The sequence below is a fragment of the Triticum urartu genome, chromosome 6 (genome assembly GCF_003073215.2).
Source record: "Triticum urartu cultivar G1812 chromosome 6, Tu2.1, whole genome shotgun sequence".
Lineage (NCBI taxonomy): Eukaryota > Viridiplantae > Streptophyta > Magnoliopsida > Poales > Poaceae > Triticum > Triticum urartu.
In genome coordinates this window covers 187,909,856-187,930,871 of record NC_053027.1, presented here as the reverse complement: position 1 = coordinate 187,930,871, position 21,016 = coordinate 187,909,856, and the positions used below count along the sequence as shown (strand labels likewise).

General features: G+C 45.3%; 1 protein-coding gene and 1 pseudogene across 1 annotated transcript; both read right to left on the bottom strand.

Moving 5' to 3' along the window:
• Positions 1-398: 398 nt before the first annotated feature.
• Positions 399-11,915, bottom strand: LOC125512277 (annotated as a pseudogene).
• LOC125516686 lies at positions 11,329-13,417 on the bottom strand. The gene is made up of 4 exons (XM_048682034.1): positions 13,395-13,417; positions 12,262-12,949; positions 12,066-12,182; positions 11,329-11,939 (listed from the first exon to the last, which is right to left on the bottom strand). Exons 1-3 carry the CDS (start codon positions 13,415-13,417, stop codon positions 12,084-12,086), a joined length of 810 nt encoding a protein of 269 aa, XP_048537991.1. The 3' UTR covers positions 11,329-11,939; positions 12,066-12,083.
• Between the last annotated feature and the right edge of the window lie 7,599 nt (positions 13,418-21,016).

Below are 21,016 nucleotides of genomic sequence, written 5' to 3'. Positions count from 1 at the left end.
GCAACTAATATCCTATCTAATATAAACGTGCATTACACGTACATTATTACTAGTACAAAGAGAAATGTCATGTAGGAGTCATACATTGATATGAACTGATATGAATCAATGTTCTAAATAGCGGGGGCCCTCCATATCAGCTATTGTGACTGCTATAGACCGCTATACCCAGCTATTTTGCAAGTTTAGCGGGTTAATCCATTGTCCCTCGCTTATCAGCTATTGTGACGCTATAGACCGCTATACCCAGCTATTTTGCAAGTTTGGCAGGTTATGCCATTGTCTCTCGCTGATCAAACCGTTATAGACACGCTATAGCTGGCCTATAGCGGGCTATTTAAAACTTTGATATGAATAGTCATTAAATATCAATTCAGCACAACTGACAATCTATCATCTGCTCCAAAATTAACACATGTGCTTATCATACATCAATCTATTCAGGAGTGTTACATTATCAGACAATTTGTTGAGCACATGGTAGCTATATAAATAGTCCAGATCTCGTTCATGTTGACAGAAATTAGCAATGCTCACAGCTACATACGAAATCGGCCTGAGACAATTTTCTAGCTTCTTTCTATTTTTACAGTGTCACATGCAGAATTTCCAAAGATTGAACTTCTTAATAATGACGTGCCTTCACGTCCATGTAGGAACTTTATGGTCGATCCGGCCAATAAATTGCTCCGATGCTGGCGAGAAATCTTCCATTCGAGCTTCCATCGCCCCTCCGCCGCACAGATCTGGCAATCTCCACTCACTCCCCTCATAGGCGGCAACTGCTTGATATGTTAAGACACTCATTGCCGTCCCCACCTACTCCCCTCATAGGAACATTGAACCGTAAAAACATTATCAGCGTATTAGGCTTCCATCATGAGTTATATCTTCGCTTCTATGAACACATCAAGACATAAAACTTTTGTGTTTGGTAAGAAAATTAAGCAGATATGAAGGTAAAATGAAATCATCAATATAATTCCCGCATATACTACTACATGGAACAGACATGAAATGTCGTGGAAACTGCTGAAACTTACTTTTCTAGAACATAGAAAACAACAATACAAACTGTTCACTGCTGACTTGCACATACTTCGCAATTAGCAAACACGCTTCATCAAGTATGTAGATGCGGCGAACAGGAGCACATACTTGGACAGAGCATACCGCATGGGGGCGAGGCTCCAGACCAACACTCCCCCAACCCTCCAATTTTATTGGAGTACTTTGTATCTCATATATAGGTGCCGTTTATTCACACGTGTAGTACTATTTTTCGTTGACACGGATGATATCTTAAATAAAACTTCCTAGCCTATTACCTGAGATAAGATCCTTTTGTTCACATGTGCCAGGTACTTGCTTCTCACAAAATACAAAATCTGGAAGTAACTAAATTGTTGCATTTTATCAAGTTTATCTTCTTGGCAAATGGAAGCAAGCTGAGTATCAGGAGTGACACAAGAAATCAACAGCAGTACGTAAACCAAGACCTCAGGTAGGGGAGTGTTTCTGTCCGAGTACACGTACAAATCTCTCAGGAGAATATTGCAGTGAGGTAAGCAAATAACAAATTATAAAGTTGACAAGCATGTTGGTTGATATTAAAAGAGAGTAATAAATAAACCAAGAAGTGACACTATTCTATGGTGTACCTAATCAAAGTTTCCCCTTAATTTATATATGTAACTGTAGAAAAATATTGACATCCACAAGAGATTACAAAAAGCAACAGGTCATACCTACATGTATTTGATTGGTTTCCCTGTTTTATTCACCTTCCCATTCTCCGCTAATCCTTCCTTCAAGTCTCCATCTTCTGACTGAATTTAATCAGATATGCAGCTCATGGATCCTCCTTTTCTTCCCCTACAAATTCACTGGTATCCAAGCAGCTCCATGCATGATAATGAAATAAACCAGAAGATATACTGGTAATACTATGAGAAAAGATTGTGGCTGTTCTACACCCATGGACATTGCACCCCAGGTACACACACAATCAAGAAAAAAAAATCAAAAAAATCTGAAACTTTGCAGAATAATGACATGGCGCTTGCAGAATTATGAGCAAATGTTTTAGGTGCTTGCAAAATTATGTGGCCAAATGACATCTGAAGAGCTCTGTACAAAAAAAAAATCAAAGATTGTGCTCAAATATAAAATCTGAAACGTGGGTGCAGAGCAAGAGTTTGTATTTCATTTCATATGGAGATCATTCGATGTTATTTGGTGACCAAACTTTGAAAGTTTGTAAAACATTTTCTTATAATCAATTCCACGAAGTTTCAGATTTTTTTTATTGTTCAGTCTACAACTTTTCTTCTCCCTCCTCTATTTATTCAGCGATTACAATGCTAACTGAAAAACAGAAAAGCATGACATATCCGAGTTGTGAGTGCCGCCATCCTAGAACTCCTTGCACACCTCTCTGCATCGTCGCCGTGACCGTTGTGCCGTGCCATCCCATGATCCAATCATTGCGACGATCTATCCTAACAATCTAGGACATCGTCACAACTTGGTTTGTTTCTGCTAAAGTTTAACTGAAGAAAAAAAGCTGACGAAACTGAGTTCAAACAACTACAGCTACGACTCTAACAAAACTGAATTTTCTGAATATTCCGACAGCAGCTGTTAACCCAGTAATCACAAGACCACCTTTCTAAGAAAATCAGGGTCCCAATAGACAAAAGCAAGCATGGAGACGAAGCTTAAATTTTAGAGGGACAACCCATACGTCTACCAGTGTTATACTATTATCAAATAGCAAAATTATGATGAAATTTGATTTCAATGTAGAAGCATATATATAGATTATTTAAAAACATGGCATCGCTATTGCGCATAGTTGAATGTAAGGTGGATTGGGTAAATCTCATGATATACTTCAGCCCATGGCCCATGTAGCCCCTTGTAGAGACCATTCATGGAGGGTCAAAATTCAACTTGTCGTTGAGCAGTCTTGGAACATGTTTAAGGTATACACATGCAAGGCTGCCAAGCCCCAGCAAGACTTCCATGGCGCTGCTGTCAAGAAACGTGCCATCAGGGTCTGACACATGTTTCAGGAAGCAAGTGCTCATTTCTTTGCCAGGAAATTTATTTGATAGAAGCTCTATGCTGTAATAACTTTTGTTGCCTTGCCCTGAAACCGTTTCTTCTGTAGGGGCATAAATTGCAGTAAACTAAGATATGACACTCTTTACATGTAAGTGGTAGATTGCATAATCATATAAAGTATAGAAGAATTGAAGGTTAATGGACTTACATTGCCCTAGCAAAAATGTGTGCAAAACAGGAAACACAACCTGCTCAATTTTACTTAAAAATGAAGCAAAACAAAAATAGTTGTGATCCCAAGGCCAAAAGGCAATTTAAAAAATGGCATCTTAATAGCATAATATCGCTTACGAACATCTAATAGAGTAGAAACAGGTAGTTCGAAGGAACAATCTATATTTTTGTAGATTAATGAAATCACCGGTGCTCCTATGTAACAATTCTGAATTCAAAACCATATTGGAAAGGACACTTTGCCAAAATAAGGAGTAGTACTTAAATTCTCTATCTAAACACATGCACTTGGGATATAGCTCGCCATTGCTAAACACACACGCACCTGTAAACGCACGGGCATCCAGATAACAAAGATATGTCTTTTTTTCACAAAACAAATATTTCTCGCTTTCTCAATTGTAACCAAAGTTTCAGATCACGAGCGAAAACAGCGCGATCACGGCGCTATCGCGTGCTGGAAGCCTTCCCGCGAGGCGATCCCTTAAAAAACGCGATCTGCTGCTAACCGCATGATCGCGCGCGAAACGACGCTATTTGACTTTGCTGTCGCTGCAAATTTGCGGTTATGGGCCGAAAGACTGAAACACAAGGCCCTAACAGACCAGAAATGGCCCAAATTTCACGATGGTATATAGCACCTCCTCCAGAAAACCTAGCTCGTGTCCCCCCATTCCCTTCTCTCACTCCCATCAAAAAGTTTGCGGCGGCTGCGCCGTTCTTCCCACCAGCGCCGACTGATGCTTCCTTGGAAGCCAGATTCGAATGCGGGGGAGGTGGAAAGGCGACCGACGACGAGGGGCCTCTGCACGCCGCCGCCTCTGCGACCACGATGACATCTTAGTCTCACTCTCACACGGTTCCAGCAGCCGGGGCAACCACATCGCCAGGAGGTACATGAGTCCTCCGATTCCATAGTTCATTGGTAGAATATTCAGACTTGTTTGTTGATTCAGATTGTAGGCTCTGGGAGGGATTCAGATTTGTTTGTTGATTGGAAGAAGAAGAAGATGATCCCTGTTACTCCTCAAGAAGATCTGCTCTCTGCTTCCTCTGCTTCAGAAAGTGACGACGACAACGAGGACACCGACATGAGTTCTGGTTCTGTCATGTGAGCTTGTGGGTTTCTCTATTAAGTTCCTTTTGGCGCTCATGATTCTATCCTTTCCTGTGTGCTTTTGACAAATGAATTCTGAAAACTTTGTGATGCATATAATGGACTATGGACATGCTGCTGTTGTTACTGAACGTAAGCGCCGAACTGTTGATGTTATGCTTGATGCAACTCTTGAATTTGTATTTCTATTTATCTGTTGAACTGCTGCAGATCTCTACTATACTTGTTATGTTCGAATTTATTTTGAGAATCCTTTTTTTCTACTGAAAATACCCTGTTTTCTGAGAAAAACATGCACATGTATTAGTATGGATGTGTGATATACATGTGCAAATACTGTAGCCGCGAAATGGGTTAGCGGCCGCTATAGCCGGCGATAGCGGCTGTAGCGTTGGCACAGAGCCAGCCGCTAAATGCCTTAATCCGCGATCTGAAACCTTGATTGTAACTACATTTACAAATGTAGAAGAAAAAGTGGGAGAAATACTGAAGATACTACAGTACAAGGATATTAGTGGTAGCACCGGCGGAGCTCTCGGTAGGGCGAGGCAGGGTGTCCGCCCAACCTTTATTTCCGGCAAACACGCTCGATCGACGGATGACAGGTGCAATAAGTCAATGAAAGGAAGAGTTCTCTTTGATGTTGGGTCGTGACTTGTGAGAAGGCTCCTTATTTGGGTCATGCCCTTGCCTGATGGCTGCACACACGTCACACACATGACGTACCGAACCAGTCATCACAAAGGTACGAACAGGAACAGCAGAACACAAACCACCAGCCCTGGCGCATGCCACGCGCGAACCCCAGCAGGCTAGCGGCTAGCAGCAGGCAGCAGGAGCGCTGGTGCCAGAGGCCAAGGTGGACGGTGAAGACGCACGCCCTGGCGCTAGAGGCTAGCAGCGAGGAAGTCTCACGTGCTGTAGTCTCGGCTGACCTACCTCAAAAAAATTTGGTCCTCCGCCACTGATGAGCGGTAGCATGCTGACTAAACAGCTCAAGAAATTCTAGTCCATTTTACCGGCATCTAAAACAGTAGTATTTGCCTATATCTTTTTTTTTCCTGTTTATAACAATAGGAATTGTGAACGTATAGTCTTTACCTTGGCTTTAAATATCCTGCGGCCATCAAACCCACTGCATATGTCTCAGTAGAACAACAATACACTACAGAAGAGTACTCTTGTATTATCTACTTAATCTAAAAACCATTCGATCTTCACTAAAACTGCTTTCTGAACTCCATTAATGTCATAACAAAAAGTCATGAGGGCGAACGAACCATGATGTGCTTACCATGGCAAAGAAGATGTCACGATAAGGCAAGCAAGATCTGAATTAGAAAGAACCCATCACGTACTGAAAATTCTTGAGTGTGAGAGCACACCTGCCACACACACGGGTAACGAAGATTGAGATCGACGCACCTGTGATGGCGTCCTCTATGGAGCCGATATTCCGGTCGTTGGACCTCGACGCGACCTTGTACGCCACCTGCTCTTCCAAATGAGATATCCCTCACGCCACCCCGCTGCAAATCGACCGCCCACCTAGCCTGTTACATGTGAAAAAAAGCTATGAGTGTGTCAATTCCTGTAGTATCTCTCAATATACAAGCAGCACTACATGTCTTTGCTTATGAAGTTATAAACACCTTTGTATTCGCTAAAAGATGATCATGATATTTCTATGACAGCTCAAAGTGCTGCCCGGCTGAGTGATGGCTGAGCTTGACCGGCGCGCCTCCAACAGTACCAGCGTCCAGACCTACACCTACCTCAGTGTGCCGGTTATCGGCAGAACCATCTCCCTCTACACGCCTTCCGCGGAAACACCGACGACCAATGGTTCAGATACCGGATCAAGAAGTACTGCTGGTCTCCATCATGTCGCTGCTGGGCTCGTGTTCGGTGCTGCTGGTGGGACAGTGGAAACTGTTTCATATTCAGCACCAACGGAGACATTTTGATGCAGACAAGTATGATGACAGTGGACAGGCAACATGGAGCCAGCAATTTGATGAGCATTTTTTACGGCCGCACTCCACTTTTCCATGTCTCTGCACTTCTCATTCTTGTTCCCACGTCCATATGGAGATCGTGGTTACCGGGTTGGGGTCTCCTACAAAAAAAAGAGTGAAAATGCATGCTACCATGAATACTGTCTTCAGTACAGAAAAGAACAAGCCTAATCCTTGTACATGCTATGGTGTCTTCCCAGGGCAAAGTTTATGCGCGAGCATCCATAACCGAGGTTAAACTGACCTACATAGTTGTCAATCAGCCCTGGGCGCTCTCAACTATAAGCTGAGGCTGCTTGACCAACTACATATTTCTCAGTCTTACAATTGATTGAAGTTTTAATAATATAACCACATTTTAGCCAAAATTCTGAACGGGATCTCAAAGTCCATCTGCTTGAAGCACACATGAAGGCAAAGTAGAACATGAAAAATAAGACACAAGGAATCAGGACAACCCTATCAATTTTGTCCGCATCAAGGACAAGGAGGGTTGCAACGACCAAGATCAGATGCTTTGAAGGCATGCAAGAGCTGTAGGGGTGAAAAGGGAACATGCTCATACCTGGTTTGAGAGTATCACCATCTGCCTGAGCCTTCTTCAACTCTGGTCATGGCCTGATTGAGCCTACTTTTCTTCATCTACATACAAAAGAGAAGAAATGGTTTGTTTACTTCAAGTGGTTGAATGAAAGATTAGAGAAAGGAATGAGGAGGCAGCCTCGATTGTGAAGACCTGTGGCAGGAATGGGGGCGGAGCGTGCTCATCAGTTGTCACGGCCATGCTGGCGGCGTGTGGGGATCCGAGGCGATGGCGGCGTCCTGGTGATCCGAGGCGACGGCGGCGGCGGCGTCCTGCCAGATCAAGGCAATTAAAACTATCACCAGATCATGAGTGTGTAAGACAATATATATGCTGTGTTAAACTGTAATTTTTCATGGCTTGCGAGCAATTCGCAGAACATCCATCGAACATTGCCATGGAGTTAGATATCTCCTACACCGTCGATTTTTTAAATTTCATACTACCACCTCCAATTGATGATTCAGGCCCTGTTTGATAGCTCTGTATTTTCTAAGTATTTTGGAAATACTACAGTTTTTAGGATTACCATGGTTTTAGGCCCTGTTTGATAACAAAGTATTTTCTAAGTATTTTAAGAATACTGCAGTTTTTAAGATTACCATAGTTTTATTTGCAATGAGTTGTTTGGTTGCCTCTGATAATTGTGGTTTTCAAACTGCAGTATTTGCTAAACTGTAGTTTTTTCTCTGCATAAAAAAAAGAGCCCAAGACCTCTTTTTTTAAAACAGAGCAGCTGGAAAGAAGGGATGGGACGTCCTTATCGATCTTCTTCGCTCGATCTAAAACAGAGCCATCGCTCCCACGCCGCCGCCGTCGCCTTTGGAGATATCTCCCTCGGCCCCTTCCTCTGCAGTCTGCACGGCTGTGCCTTTCCTAACTATGGATGTCGTGCAGCTCCGCTCGAACTGTTCGTCTAGACTGCTAGCTGGATCTCTATGCTTATTAATTCAACTCCGCTCGAGCTGTTCGTATAGTCTGCTAGCTGGATCCCAATGCTTGTTAATTGAAGACTGCTCGAGCTGTTCGTCTAGTCTGCTAGCAGTCTTATCCAGGACTTGTATACATGTCTTTAGAATCAGATAGGTTCACTGTCCGACCTTGTATAGAATATGGTTTTGCTAGTTGCTGGTTAGCTGAATATTTGCTCTGGATCAGTCCCATTTTTAAACAATTGCTTTGGATAAGTCCAGTCATGAACTTGTATATGCATGAACAAATGACATACTAGATACTACTGGAGATGCAGGCCTAGAGCCTTGAATTCAAACTCCTCCCAAAGTTGGCTTTTAATGCAAATAAGAAACTCAGCTGCGGGTTTCTCTTGCCTTATTTATGCATAAATTTCAAACTGTAAGCACTGGGAATTGTTTGGTGATGGCACTATTATTTGTTCTCTCAGAAGTTGATTTGTGGAATAAGTCAGAGATTTTTTGGTTTCATGTTGTATCCTTATCAATTTTCCTGATGTTTGTTTTGATTCGAACACTTAAATTGATGCATTTTGTTTTCCATTTGCAGACAAAAAAACACGAGCATCATGGACCACTGCTCAACTTGACCTGCTCGTTTCTATGATGAAAGAGTATGCAGATGCTGCTAAATTTGGTGATCAGAATGTATACGGCTTCGATGATGGCCAACTCATCATCTTTTCAGTGTTTACGCTTCAAAAAATCCCCCCACATTGATGGAGCAACTAGGATGACTTACAGAGGATAGAGACGATCCAAATATCAAGTGAATGTGCCGAGCGTGGCCGCGCGATTCCAGTCCTGGCGCAGCTCTTCGTGCCCCTTGACAGTGACGGATGACTGGCCAACTACGCCACGTGGTGGGTCGCCACCTCCACGTGTAGCTCGGCTGCGCCTCAATGGTGACGCAATGAAGGCCAAGCCTCTCCGTCTGTGTGTAGCTTCACCACCAGATGAGTCACAGGTGAGGCCGTGCCTTGGGCGGTCTTTTTTGTATACACAAGATACCCGTTCGGTTGTTATGCAGGCTGATGGTTAGGGATATCCAGCTAGCTAGCTACAAAAGCTCAACAGAAATAGTATTCAACCGGTCAGCCGCTTGCACTGCTAACGGCTAGGTAGCGTGTTTGAACGCAACGGCTAGGCTAGACAACAATACTGTGTTTTGCGGCAACAACCAAACAGGTCACAGTAATCTCAATACTTCAATATACTTTGGTATATTAAAACTGTGGTATCTTGTACCCACTAACAAAAATACTGTGGTTTTCAATACTTCGATTTTTCTAATAATTTGCTACCAAACATAGCCTTAATTACTTTGAGGCCCTGTTTGATAGCAAAGTATTTTTTAAGTATTCTTAGAATACTGCAGTTTTTTTTACTTACCATGGTTTTATTTACAGTGACCTGTTTGGTTGGCCCTGTTTGATAGCAAAGTATTTTCTAAGTATTTTAAGAATACTACAGTTTTTCCAAATATCATAGTTTTATTTACTCTGACCTGTTTGGTTAGCACTAAATATTGTGTTATTAAAACTAGAGTATTCTCGAAACTGTAGTAATTTCTCTGCATAAAAAAAAGAACCCTGGACCTCTTTTTTCAAAACAGAGCAAGGGAAAGAAACGAGCTAGCTAGGCTGGGTACATACGTACCTTGTGGTGGATGGTTGGTACGTACCTTGCCTGTTCAGTTTTTGTATTCTCCTGTTCTTATGCACGCGTATGGTAAGGTAAGGGCCACCTAGCTAGCTGCCGGGAATAACGCACCAGAAATTGTAAAGAAGCCAGCTAGGCGTGTTTACCCTGCTAACGGTAAGCTATATGCTAGCTAGCTGCATGTGCATGGCAGATAAGTCGAATGCAACAGAAAAAATATTCGAACGGCCAGCTAGCTGTGCTTGTTTGCACTGCTAACACAATGGCTAGACAACAAAATTCACAGTGGTGTGCGACAACAACCAAACAGGTTCTATGTATTGTGAATACTTCAAAATATTGTGTTTTGATGAAACCATGGTATCTCATACCTACTGGCAAAATTACTTCAGTTTTGGATACTTCAGTTCATTTCACCATTTGCTAGTATTTCCAATACTGTGGTAAATTCTCTGTATAAAAAAAGAACCCTTGTCTTCTTCTTTTTTTAAAACAGAGCAAGCGAAAGAAAAGAACCCGTCGCTGGCTATTCTCAGCAGACTCGTCTCGCTATCGAGCCATAGCCTCTGCCGCCGCCGCCACCGTCCAAAAGTGTCGACCATTTCCAGAGCCACAGAAAGGCTGGTATCTTGGTCCACATCGAACGGGAACTCGGCATTCTTAAAACAACCTGAAACAATTTGACGTGTCGGTGTAGGATGAAGTATCAAGTTCATCGAAAAGAGGTTTCTTGGGTGCTCTACTTACCACTGGGATCAGGAAATCTTAGCGATAAATTAACATGGTCGGTGACATGCATGTCGCCTTTTAGTGAGAATTCACCCTTCCATAGCATGAAACTGGCAGACTGCCGCCCATCTTTAGTCACACTCGAGACCAGGGAGACTGAAATAGGAGGCGCTGGGATAGGCTTGTCTTTCTGGAGGAAACAGTTCTTCAAGAGCTCATTTGCACAAAGTCTTTCAGCTGCCGGAGCCAAACAGATTTCTATGAAACCTCTTACTTCTGCATCTTCAACCTTGGATAGCACAGCTGGTTTTATACCCTATATAAAAAAGCATTGGAAGAAAATCAGTTGTTGTTTGATAGATAATCTTTCAAAAAGGATGGGTACTTTGTGGACCCCAAAGCACTTACTTCACAAATTTTCTTGTATATCCATGGCTTGCCTTCGCATTCACTGTATGGTTATTCACATGTCACCATTTCAAGCATGCACATCCCAAATGAATATATATCCACCAACTCGTTGTAATTCCCAGTGAAGAGTTCTGGTGCCATAAACTCTAATGTGCCTGCATTTTGATGACACAACTCTTGTTAGTACAAACCTTCCTAAAAATGTTATTTCTAAGACAAAGTACGCTGTGAGTGTGTCGTATCATTAAGAGTAAATCTACTGTAAACAGAATATATGTATACATTTCACACATCTGTAGCTGTTAGAAAAACACAATTCCACACACCTTCGATACTTCTCGTTTTCCGTTGATGCAAAAATGTCGCCAGACCAAAGTCGCCAATCTTCACTTGTCCATCATGACCGTTTATGAATATGTTGTCACACTTTAAATCCCTATGAATAATGGATGGTTCCTGACTCCGAAGATATTCCAGCCCTGTCAATATCTGTATTGCCCACCCTCTCATAGCCTTCATACCAACTTTATTGTGCTTCTTACGGAACCTGGTTATCATTCCAAATTGCAATGATCAGAATGTACTGAATGAAAGGGCGATAAGAGTGAACTCTATGCATGGTTAAATTTCAATCAAACTTTCTCCACACAACAACAGACTCCGGCATGGTTGGTTACTAAGAAACCAATTCAATAAAGTACATCAACTTATAAACAGAAAGGGTAATCCATAACAGAATCAGGCAAAGCATTACGAACGAGGCGGACTGGAGTTTATATGCACATGACCTACATGTACGGGAATGTTTTCATTAGCATGCCTAGTCTAGAACATAAAAGGTGCAAGCCCATCCCTTTGCCGTAAGCATTCAAAATAACAAGCCTACTGTTCAACATTTTCTCCAGTAAAATACAGGTTGCCAGGCAGGTCATACTAACTCCACGGGTTACAAAATATACAGGCAATCCAATGATATAAACATCAAGAAGAAATCCTTAACGGGAAAGCAAGAAGGAATCGACCGATCTGGGACAATTCGAAGCAGCAGACCTTAACGGGGTTGAAGCAGCAGCCTTCCCCTCGTGCTCATCATCGCCTCCATGGCCTGCACACAGCCACCACCGTCACTCGGCCTGCTGCTGCTGCTGCTAAAACAACAACAACAGCAACCACCACCAATTAGCCTAGTAAATCCAAAAATCCAATTGTGATGAAAAAACATGTCCACATCATGTGACTGCTGCAAACTGGACCCTTTTTTCGATACGCACATGGCTGCTGCAATACAATCACACACAAAAAAGACATCTTGTAGTAGGAGGCAGGGAGGGTTGGAGCAGAGCATCTTCTCCATGGACCTCCTCTCTCTCCCACATGCCCTTGAATTCCTTGACACAATACAAGCAGACATCAGATGTTGGAGATGAAGAAGAAGACAAGGGTAGGGGAGGAGGGATTGGTACCTACCCTGGTCGAGGGGAGTTTCATCTCCATGGCATCGCACGGAGGGAAGCTCGACGATGGCGGGCGTCCTTGGAGGTTGAGGAAGAACCGGTCGTCCTCGAGCAGGACAAATTCATCCAGGAGACAGAGCTGCGCGTGGGGGCTGGGTAGACATCGGAGATGAACCGCCAGAAACCCGGAGTTGGAGGCGACTGAAGCCCTTGCCACCGGGGAGCGGCGAATCCAGCCGGATGGGTGGACGCAGCGGCGCGAGGCGAGCACAGGAGGAGTGTGATGCGCGCCGTCGGAATCAACCGGCCGAGATCTAGATGGGGCGGCGGAGAGAGAGTTGGGTGAGTGGGTGCGGGTGCGTGGAGAGGGCGGCGGTGGTTGGGTGGCGCCCGCGGAGGAGTGGTGAGGGGGCGTGACACCGGCGGCGGCGTATGGAACCCTAGCCCAGGTCCGCAATGAAGGCGGCGCCTCGTCTCGTTCCTCGGCGGCGGCGGCTCGTCTCGGATCGGCGGCATTCCAGGGATCCGCGAGCGCGAGGGCGGCGGCGAAGGTATGGATGCGAGTGCGAGGGCAGCGGTGACCTGGAAGCGGCGGCTCCTCTCGTTCCCCGGCGGCGGCGGCGGCTCCTTTCGGGGCTGGGGTGTCGTTTGAGAGATGCAGCAAATCGAGATCTGATGAGCCTCGTTTTCTTACGTGCGGCCTGAGATAGGAAAGAAAACCAGACAAAAAAAACGACGAAAAAAAATCTACGAGAAAAAACCGAACGAAAATGGTGGGACGAGAATAAACCCGAAACGGATACTACCAACTGAGACATTAAGAGTAGAGATACCAATATAAAAAGACCCAAAGGGGCAGATCCAATTAATCTCGGCCATCGAACTAAGTTAATCCAACGACTTAGACTACTCCAATGGCGAGCGTTAAACATGTTTAACGTGTAATTAATATCATACAAAATATTGCATTAATCATAGATTAACACATAAATAATAACATACCTAATATTCGCATGCAAATAATATATTCCAAAATATTAACGTGCGTTGCACGTGCGCATTTACTAGTACAAATTAAACAACTCAAAGCCAGCATGCAAGAGATTAAAAAAAATGAACCAACACCAGGGCGCATACCAAGGTTACGTGAAGTGAGCAATCAGCTGCATGAGCTCTATCTACGTGAAGAAATAATGCAAAGACAGCAGTCCAGAGTAGACTAGCTGCGGGCAGATGATAAAATGTTTGCATCGGTCGGATGGATCCAGATGTTCGGATGATGAGGGCATGCATGTGATGGCGAGGGACTTTTATGTTGAGCTGTTCACGTTGCAAGGAGCATCTAATATGGAAAGAATCTTAGACAATTCGGTTTGTGTGACGGATAATATGAATAACGAGCTCGGAGCTCCTATTGCTGATGACGAGATCGAGAGAGCCCTCTTCCAGGTGGGGCCTACCAAGGCTCCGGGGCAAGATGGGCTACCGGCACTTTTCTACCAACGACACTGGTCTTTGGTAAAGGAGAAAGTATGCAAGGCTGTGAGGGAGTTCTTGGGTGGAGGGGAGATTCCGGAAGGGTTTAATGACACTATCATAGTCTTGGCCCCGATGACAAAATCATCGAATTTGATGTCTCAATTCAGGCCCATTAGCCTAATGTAATGTTCTTTATAAAATTGCAGCAAAGTGTTGGGGAACACAGTAATTTCAGAAAAAAATCTGCGCACACGCAAGATCATGGTGATGCACAGCAAACGAGAGGGGAGAGTGTTGTCCATGTATCCTCGTAGACCGTAAGCAGAAGTGTTATGACAACGCGGTTGATGTAGTCGTACGTCTTCACGATCGACCGATTCTAGTACCGAAAGTACGGCACCTCCGCGATCTGCACACGTTCGGCTCGGTGACGTCCCACAAACTCACGATCCAGCTGAGTGTCGAATGAGAGCTTCGTCAACACGACGACGTGATGACGGTGATGATGATGCTACCGGAACAGGGCTTCGCCTAAGCACCGCTACGGTATGCCCGAGGTGGATTATGATGGAGGGGGGCACCGCACACGGCTAAGAAATCAATGATCAACTTGTGTCTATGGGGTGCCCCCCTCCCCCGTATATAAAGGAGTGGAGAAGGGGGAGGGCCGGCCCTCTACTATGGCGCGCCCTGGGGAATCCTACTCCCATCGGGAGTAGGATTCCCCCCTTCTGTTGGGGAACATAGTAATTTCAAAAAAATTCTACGCACACGCAAGATCATGGTGATGCATAGCAACGAGAGAGGAGAGTGTTTGTCTATGTACCCTCGTAGACCGGCAACGGAAGCGTTGACACAACGTAGAGGAAGTAGTCGTACGTCTTCCCGATCCGACCGATCCAAGTACCGAACGTACGGCATCTCCGAGTTCTACACATGTTCAACTCAGTGACGTCCCTCGAGTTCTGATCCAGCAAAGTGTTGAGGGAGAGTTTCGTCAGCACGACGACATGATGACGGTGATGATGTTCTACCGACACAGGGCTTCGCCTAAGCACCGCTACGATATGACCGAGGTGGAATATGGTGGAAGGGGGCACCGCACACGACTAAGGAACGATCACGAAGATCAACTTGTGTGTCTATGGGGTGCCCCCCACCCCCCCGCTACGATATGACCGAGGTGGAATATGGTGGAAGGGGGCACCGCACACGACTAAGGAACGATTACGAAGATCAACTTGTGTGTCTATGGGGTGCCCCCCACCCCCGTATATAAAAGGAGTGGAGGAGGGGGAGAGGGCCGGCCCCTATGGCGCGCCCTGGAGGAGTCCTACTCCCACCGGGAGTAGGATTCCTTCCTTCCCTAGTTGGAGTAGGAGAGGAAGGAAAGGAGGAGTAGGAGAAAAGGAAAGGGGGGCCGCACCCCCCAAACCTTCTCCAATTCGGCCTCCTGCCCAAAGGGGGCGCACCAGCCCCTTGTGGGCTGGTGTGCTTCCTTCTTATGGCCCATAAGGCCCATAACTTCTCCCGGGGGGTTCCGGTAACCTCCCGGTACTCCGGAAAAATGCCTGAACCACTTGGAACCCTTCCGATGTCCAAACATAGTCATCCAATATATCAATTTTTACGTATCGACCATTTAGAGACTCCTCGTCATATCCCCGATCTCATCCGGGACTCTGAACAACCTTCGGTACATCAAAACACAAAAACTCTTATTACGATGTCACCGAACTTTAAGCATGCGGGCCCTACGGGTTCGAGAACTATGTAGACATGACCAAGACACGTCTCCGGTCAATAACCAATAGCGGAACCTGGATGCTCATATTGGCTCCCACATATTCTACGAAGATCTTTATCGGTCAAACCGCATAACAACATACGTTGTTCCCTTTGTCATCGGTATGTTACTTGCCCGAGATTCGATCGTCGGTATCTCAATACCTAGTTCAATCTCGTTACCGGCAAGTCTCTTTACTTGTTCCGTAACACATCATCTCGCAACTAACTCATTAGTTGCAATGCTTGCAAGGCTTATAGTGATGTGCATTACCGAGTGGGCCCAGAGATACCTCTCCGACAATTGGAGTGACAAATCCTAATCTCGAAATACGCCAACCCAACAAGAACCTTCGGAGACACCTGTAGAGCACCTTTATAATCACCCAGTTACGTTGTGACGTTTGGTAGCACACAAAGTGTTCCTCCGGTAAACGGGAGTTGCATAATCTCATAGTCATAGGAACATGTATAAGTCATGAAGAAAGCAATAGCAATAAACTAAACGATCAAGTGCTATGCTAACGGAATGGGTCAAGTCAATCACATAATTCTCCTAATGATGTGATCCCGTTAATCAAATGACAACTCTTTGTCTATGGCTAGGAAACATAACCATCTTTGATAAACGAGCTAGTCAAGTAGAGGCATACCAGTGACACTCTGTTTGTCTACGTATTCACACATGTATCATGTTTCCGGTTAATACAATTCTAGCATGAATAATAAACATTTATCATGATATAAGGAAATAAATAATAACTTTATTATTGCCTCTAGGGCATATTTCCTTCACCTTCCATGTACTAGGAGTAGGAGAGAAGAAAAGGGAAGAGAGAAGAGAAGGAAGGAGGGGGCGCCGCCCCTCCCCCCTAGTCCAATTCAGACTAGGCCTTGGGGGTCGCGTAGCCTGCTCTAGGCATCTCCTCCCTCTCTCCCGTAAAGCCCATTAGGGCCCATATACTCCCCGAGGGGGTTCCGGTAACCCCCGATACTCCGGTTAATGCCCAAACTTACCCGAAACCACTCCGATGTCCACACATAGTCACCCAATATATCGATCTTTATGTCTCGACCATTTCAAGACTCCTCGTCATGTTCGTGATCATATCCGGGACTCCGAACAACCTTCGGTACATCAAAACATATAAACTCATAATACCGATCGTCACCGAACGTTAAGTGTGCGGACCCTACGGGTTCGAGAACTATGTAGACATGACCGAGACACATCTCTGGTTAATAACCAATAGCGGAACCTGGATGTTCATATTGGCTCCCACATATTCTACGAAGATCTTTATCGGTCAAACCGCATAACAATATACGTTGTTCCCTTTGTCATCGGTATGTTACTTGCCCGAGATTCGATCGTCGATATCTCAATACCTAGTTCAATCTCGTTAGCGGCAAGTCTCTTTACTCGTTCCGTAATGTTACATCCCGTAACTAACTCATTAGCTACATTGCTTGCAAGGCTTATAGTGATGTACATTACCGAGAGGGCCCAGAGATACCTCTCCGACAATCAGAGTGACAAATCCTAATATCGATTTATGCCAACTCAACAAACACCATCGGAGACACCCGTGGAGCACCTTTATAATCACAAAGTTACGTTGTGACGTTTGGTAGCACACAAAGTGTTCCTCCGGTATTCGGGAGTTGCATGATCTCATAGTCATAGGAACATGTATAAGTTATGGAGAAAGCAATAGCAACAAACTAAATGATCATCGTGCTAAGCTAACGGATGGGTCAAGTCAATCACATCATTCTATAATGATGTGATCCCATTAATCAAATGACAACTCATGTCTATGGTCGGGAAACATAACCATCATTGATTCAACGAGCTAGTCAAGTAGAGGCATACTAGTGACACTCTATTTGTCTATGTATTCACACATGTACTAAGTTTCCGGTTAATACAATTCTAGCATGAATAATAAACATTTATCATGATATACAAAAATATAAATAACAACTTTATTATTGCCTCTAGGGCATATTTCCTTCACAAAGGTGTTGGCTAATAGGTTGAAAAAGAGTCTGCCGGTTATGATCTCTGAAGAGCAAAGTGTGTTTGTCTCGGGGAGACTGATTACAGATAATGTTCTTGTGGCCTATGAATGTGTGCACGCAATCAGGAAACGAAGGAGGAAGAAACCCTTATGTGCGGTAAAACTAGATATGATGAAAGTGTATGACCGAGTCGAGTGGAGTTTCCTTGAGAACATGCTGCTCAAGTATGGTTTCTCTCATGCCTGGACAACCATGGTGATGAGATGTGTTACCTCGGCAAGGTTTTCGGTCAAACTCAATGGGGACCTTTCCCTGAGATTCTTGCCTTCTCGTGGCCTTAGACAAGGCGACCCCCTCTCGCCGTACCCTTTCCTGTTTTGTGTCGAGGGTTTTTCAGCACTACCAAAGAAAGCTCAGCAAGATAGGGAGCTTCAGGGGGTGTCTTTTGGGCGCACTGGCACCAATATCACACACCTCTTATTCGCCGATGATGGTATTGTTTTTTTGGAAGCTTCTTTGGATAATCTGACATACCTGCGTAATATTTTGCAAGTTTATGAGGATGCTTCAGGGCATAAGGTGAATCTTCAAAAATCTTCCATATTCTTTGGAAAGGGCTATAGTGGAGAGGACAAGCAGAGACTTAAAGATACATTGGGTGTGTAGTCAGAAGCTCTCAATGAGAAATATCTGGGCTTACCCACTATGGTTGGGAGATCTAAAGATGGATGTTTTAAACATGTCAGAGAAGCTGCTAGGGGCAAGGTGACTGGGTGGAAAGGACAGGGCTTGTCGAAGACTGCCAGGGAGGTGCTAGTGAAGTCTGGCCTGCAATCAACGCCGACTTTCTGCATGAGTGTCTTCCAACTCTCCAAGAAAATGTGTCAGAACCTGAAATCTATCTCTTTGAAATTCTGGTGGGGAGCGGCCGACAACGAGCAAAAGGTCTATTGGGTGGCATGGGACAAAATGTGTACTCGTAGACATGAGGGTGGCATGGGTTTCTGGGATTTTGAAGTCTTCAATCAGGCTCTTCTTGCGAAGCAGGTGTGGTGAATACTAACTGTACCAACCTCATTATGTGCGAGAGTTCTCAAAGCTCGGTATTTTCCGGACATGGATATTATGTCAGCCACTTGCCCGAATGGAGGGTCATATACATGGCGCAGCCTGATGCATGGCAGGGACTTTCTTATGCATGGACTGATTTGGCGAGTTGGAGACGGAGCTAGTATTAAAGTATATCATGATAACTAGATACCCCGACGCGGGAGCTTGACACCACTGGGTGCTGAGTTTGACCCGAGTGCAACTAAAGTGGTTGGTTTACTTAATGGGCAAGGGTTAGGGTGGAATGAGGCGAAGCTTGAGAGTATTTTATCCACCTTAGATGCCAACGACATAAAGCAATAGTCATCGGGGGACCGGGGACCGAGGACTACAGAGCCTGGAACTTCACCAAGTCGGGGCTGTTCACCGTCAGGTCGGCGTATCAGCTCGGTGTCTCGATGAAAAAAGCAAGTCGCGCTCCTGCCTCAAGCTCGAGTTCAGTGGCGGATCACAGGAGTTTCATGCAGCTATGGGCAGCCGATGTGCCGAATAAGGTCAAAATCCACTCCTGGAGGATGATTTCGAACGGGCTGGCGGTTGGAATGGAACTACAACACCGACGCATTAAGTAGGAGTATTCTGTGTAGCTTGCGGGCGCGAGAAATCGCTGGTGCATCGTTTCTGGCATTGTCCGCACTCGGCTCACTTCTGGGAGATCATGCGTGAGGAGGTTGGGGCACATCTGTGGGGACCGCCGAGGGGGATAGAATCATTCCGAAGCATGTGATCATGGATCCTGGAGTTGCTAGCTGACGGCTCAGCGGAGGAAAGGAAGCTCATGATGATGGCCTGGTACGAGCTATGGCTAGCAAGGAACAATGCTAGGGAGACGAAGAAGATAGAGGAGCCAGCGACAATCACCAGCAGGGTGTTGTACCTGAGAGAGGAATGGAAATCTGTCCACGTGAAGGCTATGCAACAACCAGAGCAGCGAATTCTGCAAACTTGGAAGAAACCGGATGTGGGATGGGTTGAAGCGAATGCGGATGGAGCAATGGCAAAGAGCAAAGGGTCGGGAGCGGGAGGTGTAGTCCTCAGGGACTACCATGGTGAGTTCTTGGCAGGAGCTTGCCATTTTTTTCCCGCCTATCACGGATCCTGAAGTGGCAGAGTTGCATGCATGCTGCCGAGCCATATTGCTAGCTCAAGAACTAAATGTGCAGAAACTCATCCTCGAGATGGATTCTAAGGAAGCGGTCCAGAAACTGGTCGACGTCAACAAAGATTTCTCTCATACTGGGCATCTAGTTCAGCAGATCAAAAACTTGCATGGAGCTGTCCAGGAGCACCGTGTGGTTTGGGTGCGTAGGAGTGCAAATAAAATAGCACATGTCCTAGCTAGGGAGGGTTGCTGTAAATCTCTTTGTAAAACTTGGATTCATGTACCCCCGGAGTGTGTCCGCTCCGAGGTTGTAGAAGATATAAACTATGAATAAAAGAGCAATTGTTTTCCCCTCAAAAAAAGAGAAGGTGGGGCCGCCCCTTCCGCTCTGAACTACCACTTTGCCTTTTAGTCCCTGGTGCGATGGACACGGTGTTGTCTTGTGGGATCCGTCATATTCTTATCTTTGGGATAATCATAGTACAAATCACGTAATGACCGACGTGACAAAACTGAAAAAACAGCAAAACACTAGCCTTTGAAAAAAAGGCTACCAGCCAAGAAGTAAAAATACAATCAAGACCGAATAATCCTCTGAGGCTGACACCAATGTCGTCACCTTCCTCCAGCACCACAAGTGTTGGGGAACATAGTAAATTCAAAAAAAAATCCTATGCACACGCAAGATCATGGTGATGCATAGCAACGAGAGGGGAGAGTGTCATCCACGTACCCTCGTAGACCGTTAAGCGAAAGCGTTAGCACAACGCGGTTGATGTAGTCGTACATCTTCACGATCCGACCGATCAAGTACCGAACGCATGGCACCTCCGAGTTCTGCACACGTTCAACTCGATGACGTCCCTCGAACTCCGATCCAGCCGAGCTTTGAGGGAGAGTTCCATCAGCACGACGACGTGGTGACGATGTTGATGTTCTACTGTCGCAGGGCTTCGCCCAAGCACCGCTACAATATTATCGAGGTGGACTATGGTGGAGAGGGGCACCGCACACGGCTAAAAGATCCAAGAGATCAATTGTTGTGTCTAGAGGTGCCCCCTACCCCTGTATATAAAGGAGCAAGGGGGAGGCCTGCCGGCCCTTGTTGGCGCGCCTAGGAGGAGGAATCCTCCTCCTAGTAGGAGTAGGATTCCTCCCTTTCCTACTCCTACTAGGAGGGGGGAAAGGCAGGGAGAGAAAGAGAAGGAAAGGGGGGCGCCGCCCCCCTTCTCCTAGTCCAATTAGGACAGGGGGAAGGGGGCACGCT

Excerpts from the sequence above, each read along its gene's own strand:
- LOC125516686 (XM_048682034.1), bottom strand. The coding sequence starts at position 13,417 with ATGCAGCTGATTGCTCACTTCAC. Across the intron at positions 12,950-13,394 it reads CAGCTGATTGCTCACTTCAC|GCCGCACGTAAGAAAACGAG; the intron begins GTAACCTTGGTA and ends TTCCTATCTCAG. Across the intron at positions 12,183-12,261 it reads TGAAACTCCCCTCGACCAGG|GAATTCAAGGGCATGTGGGA; the intron begins GTAGGTACCAAT and ends TATTGTGTCAAG.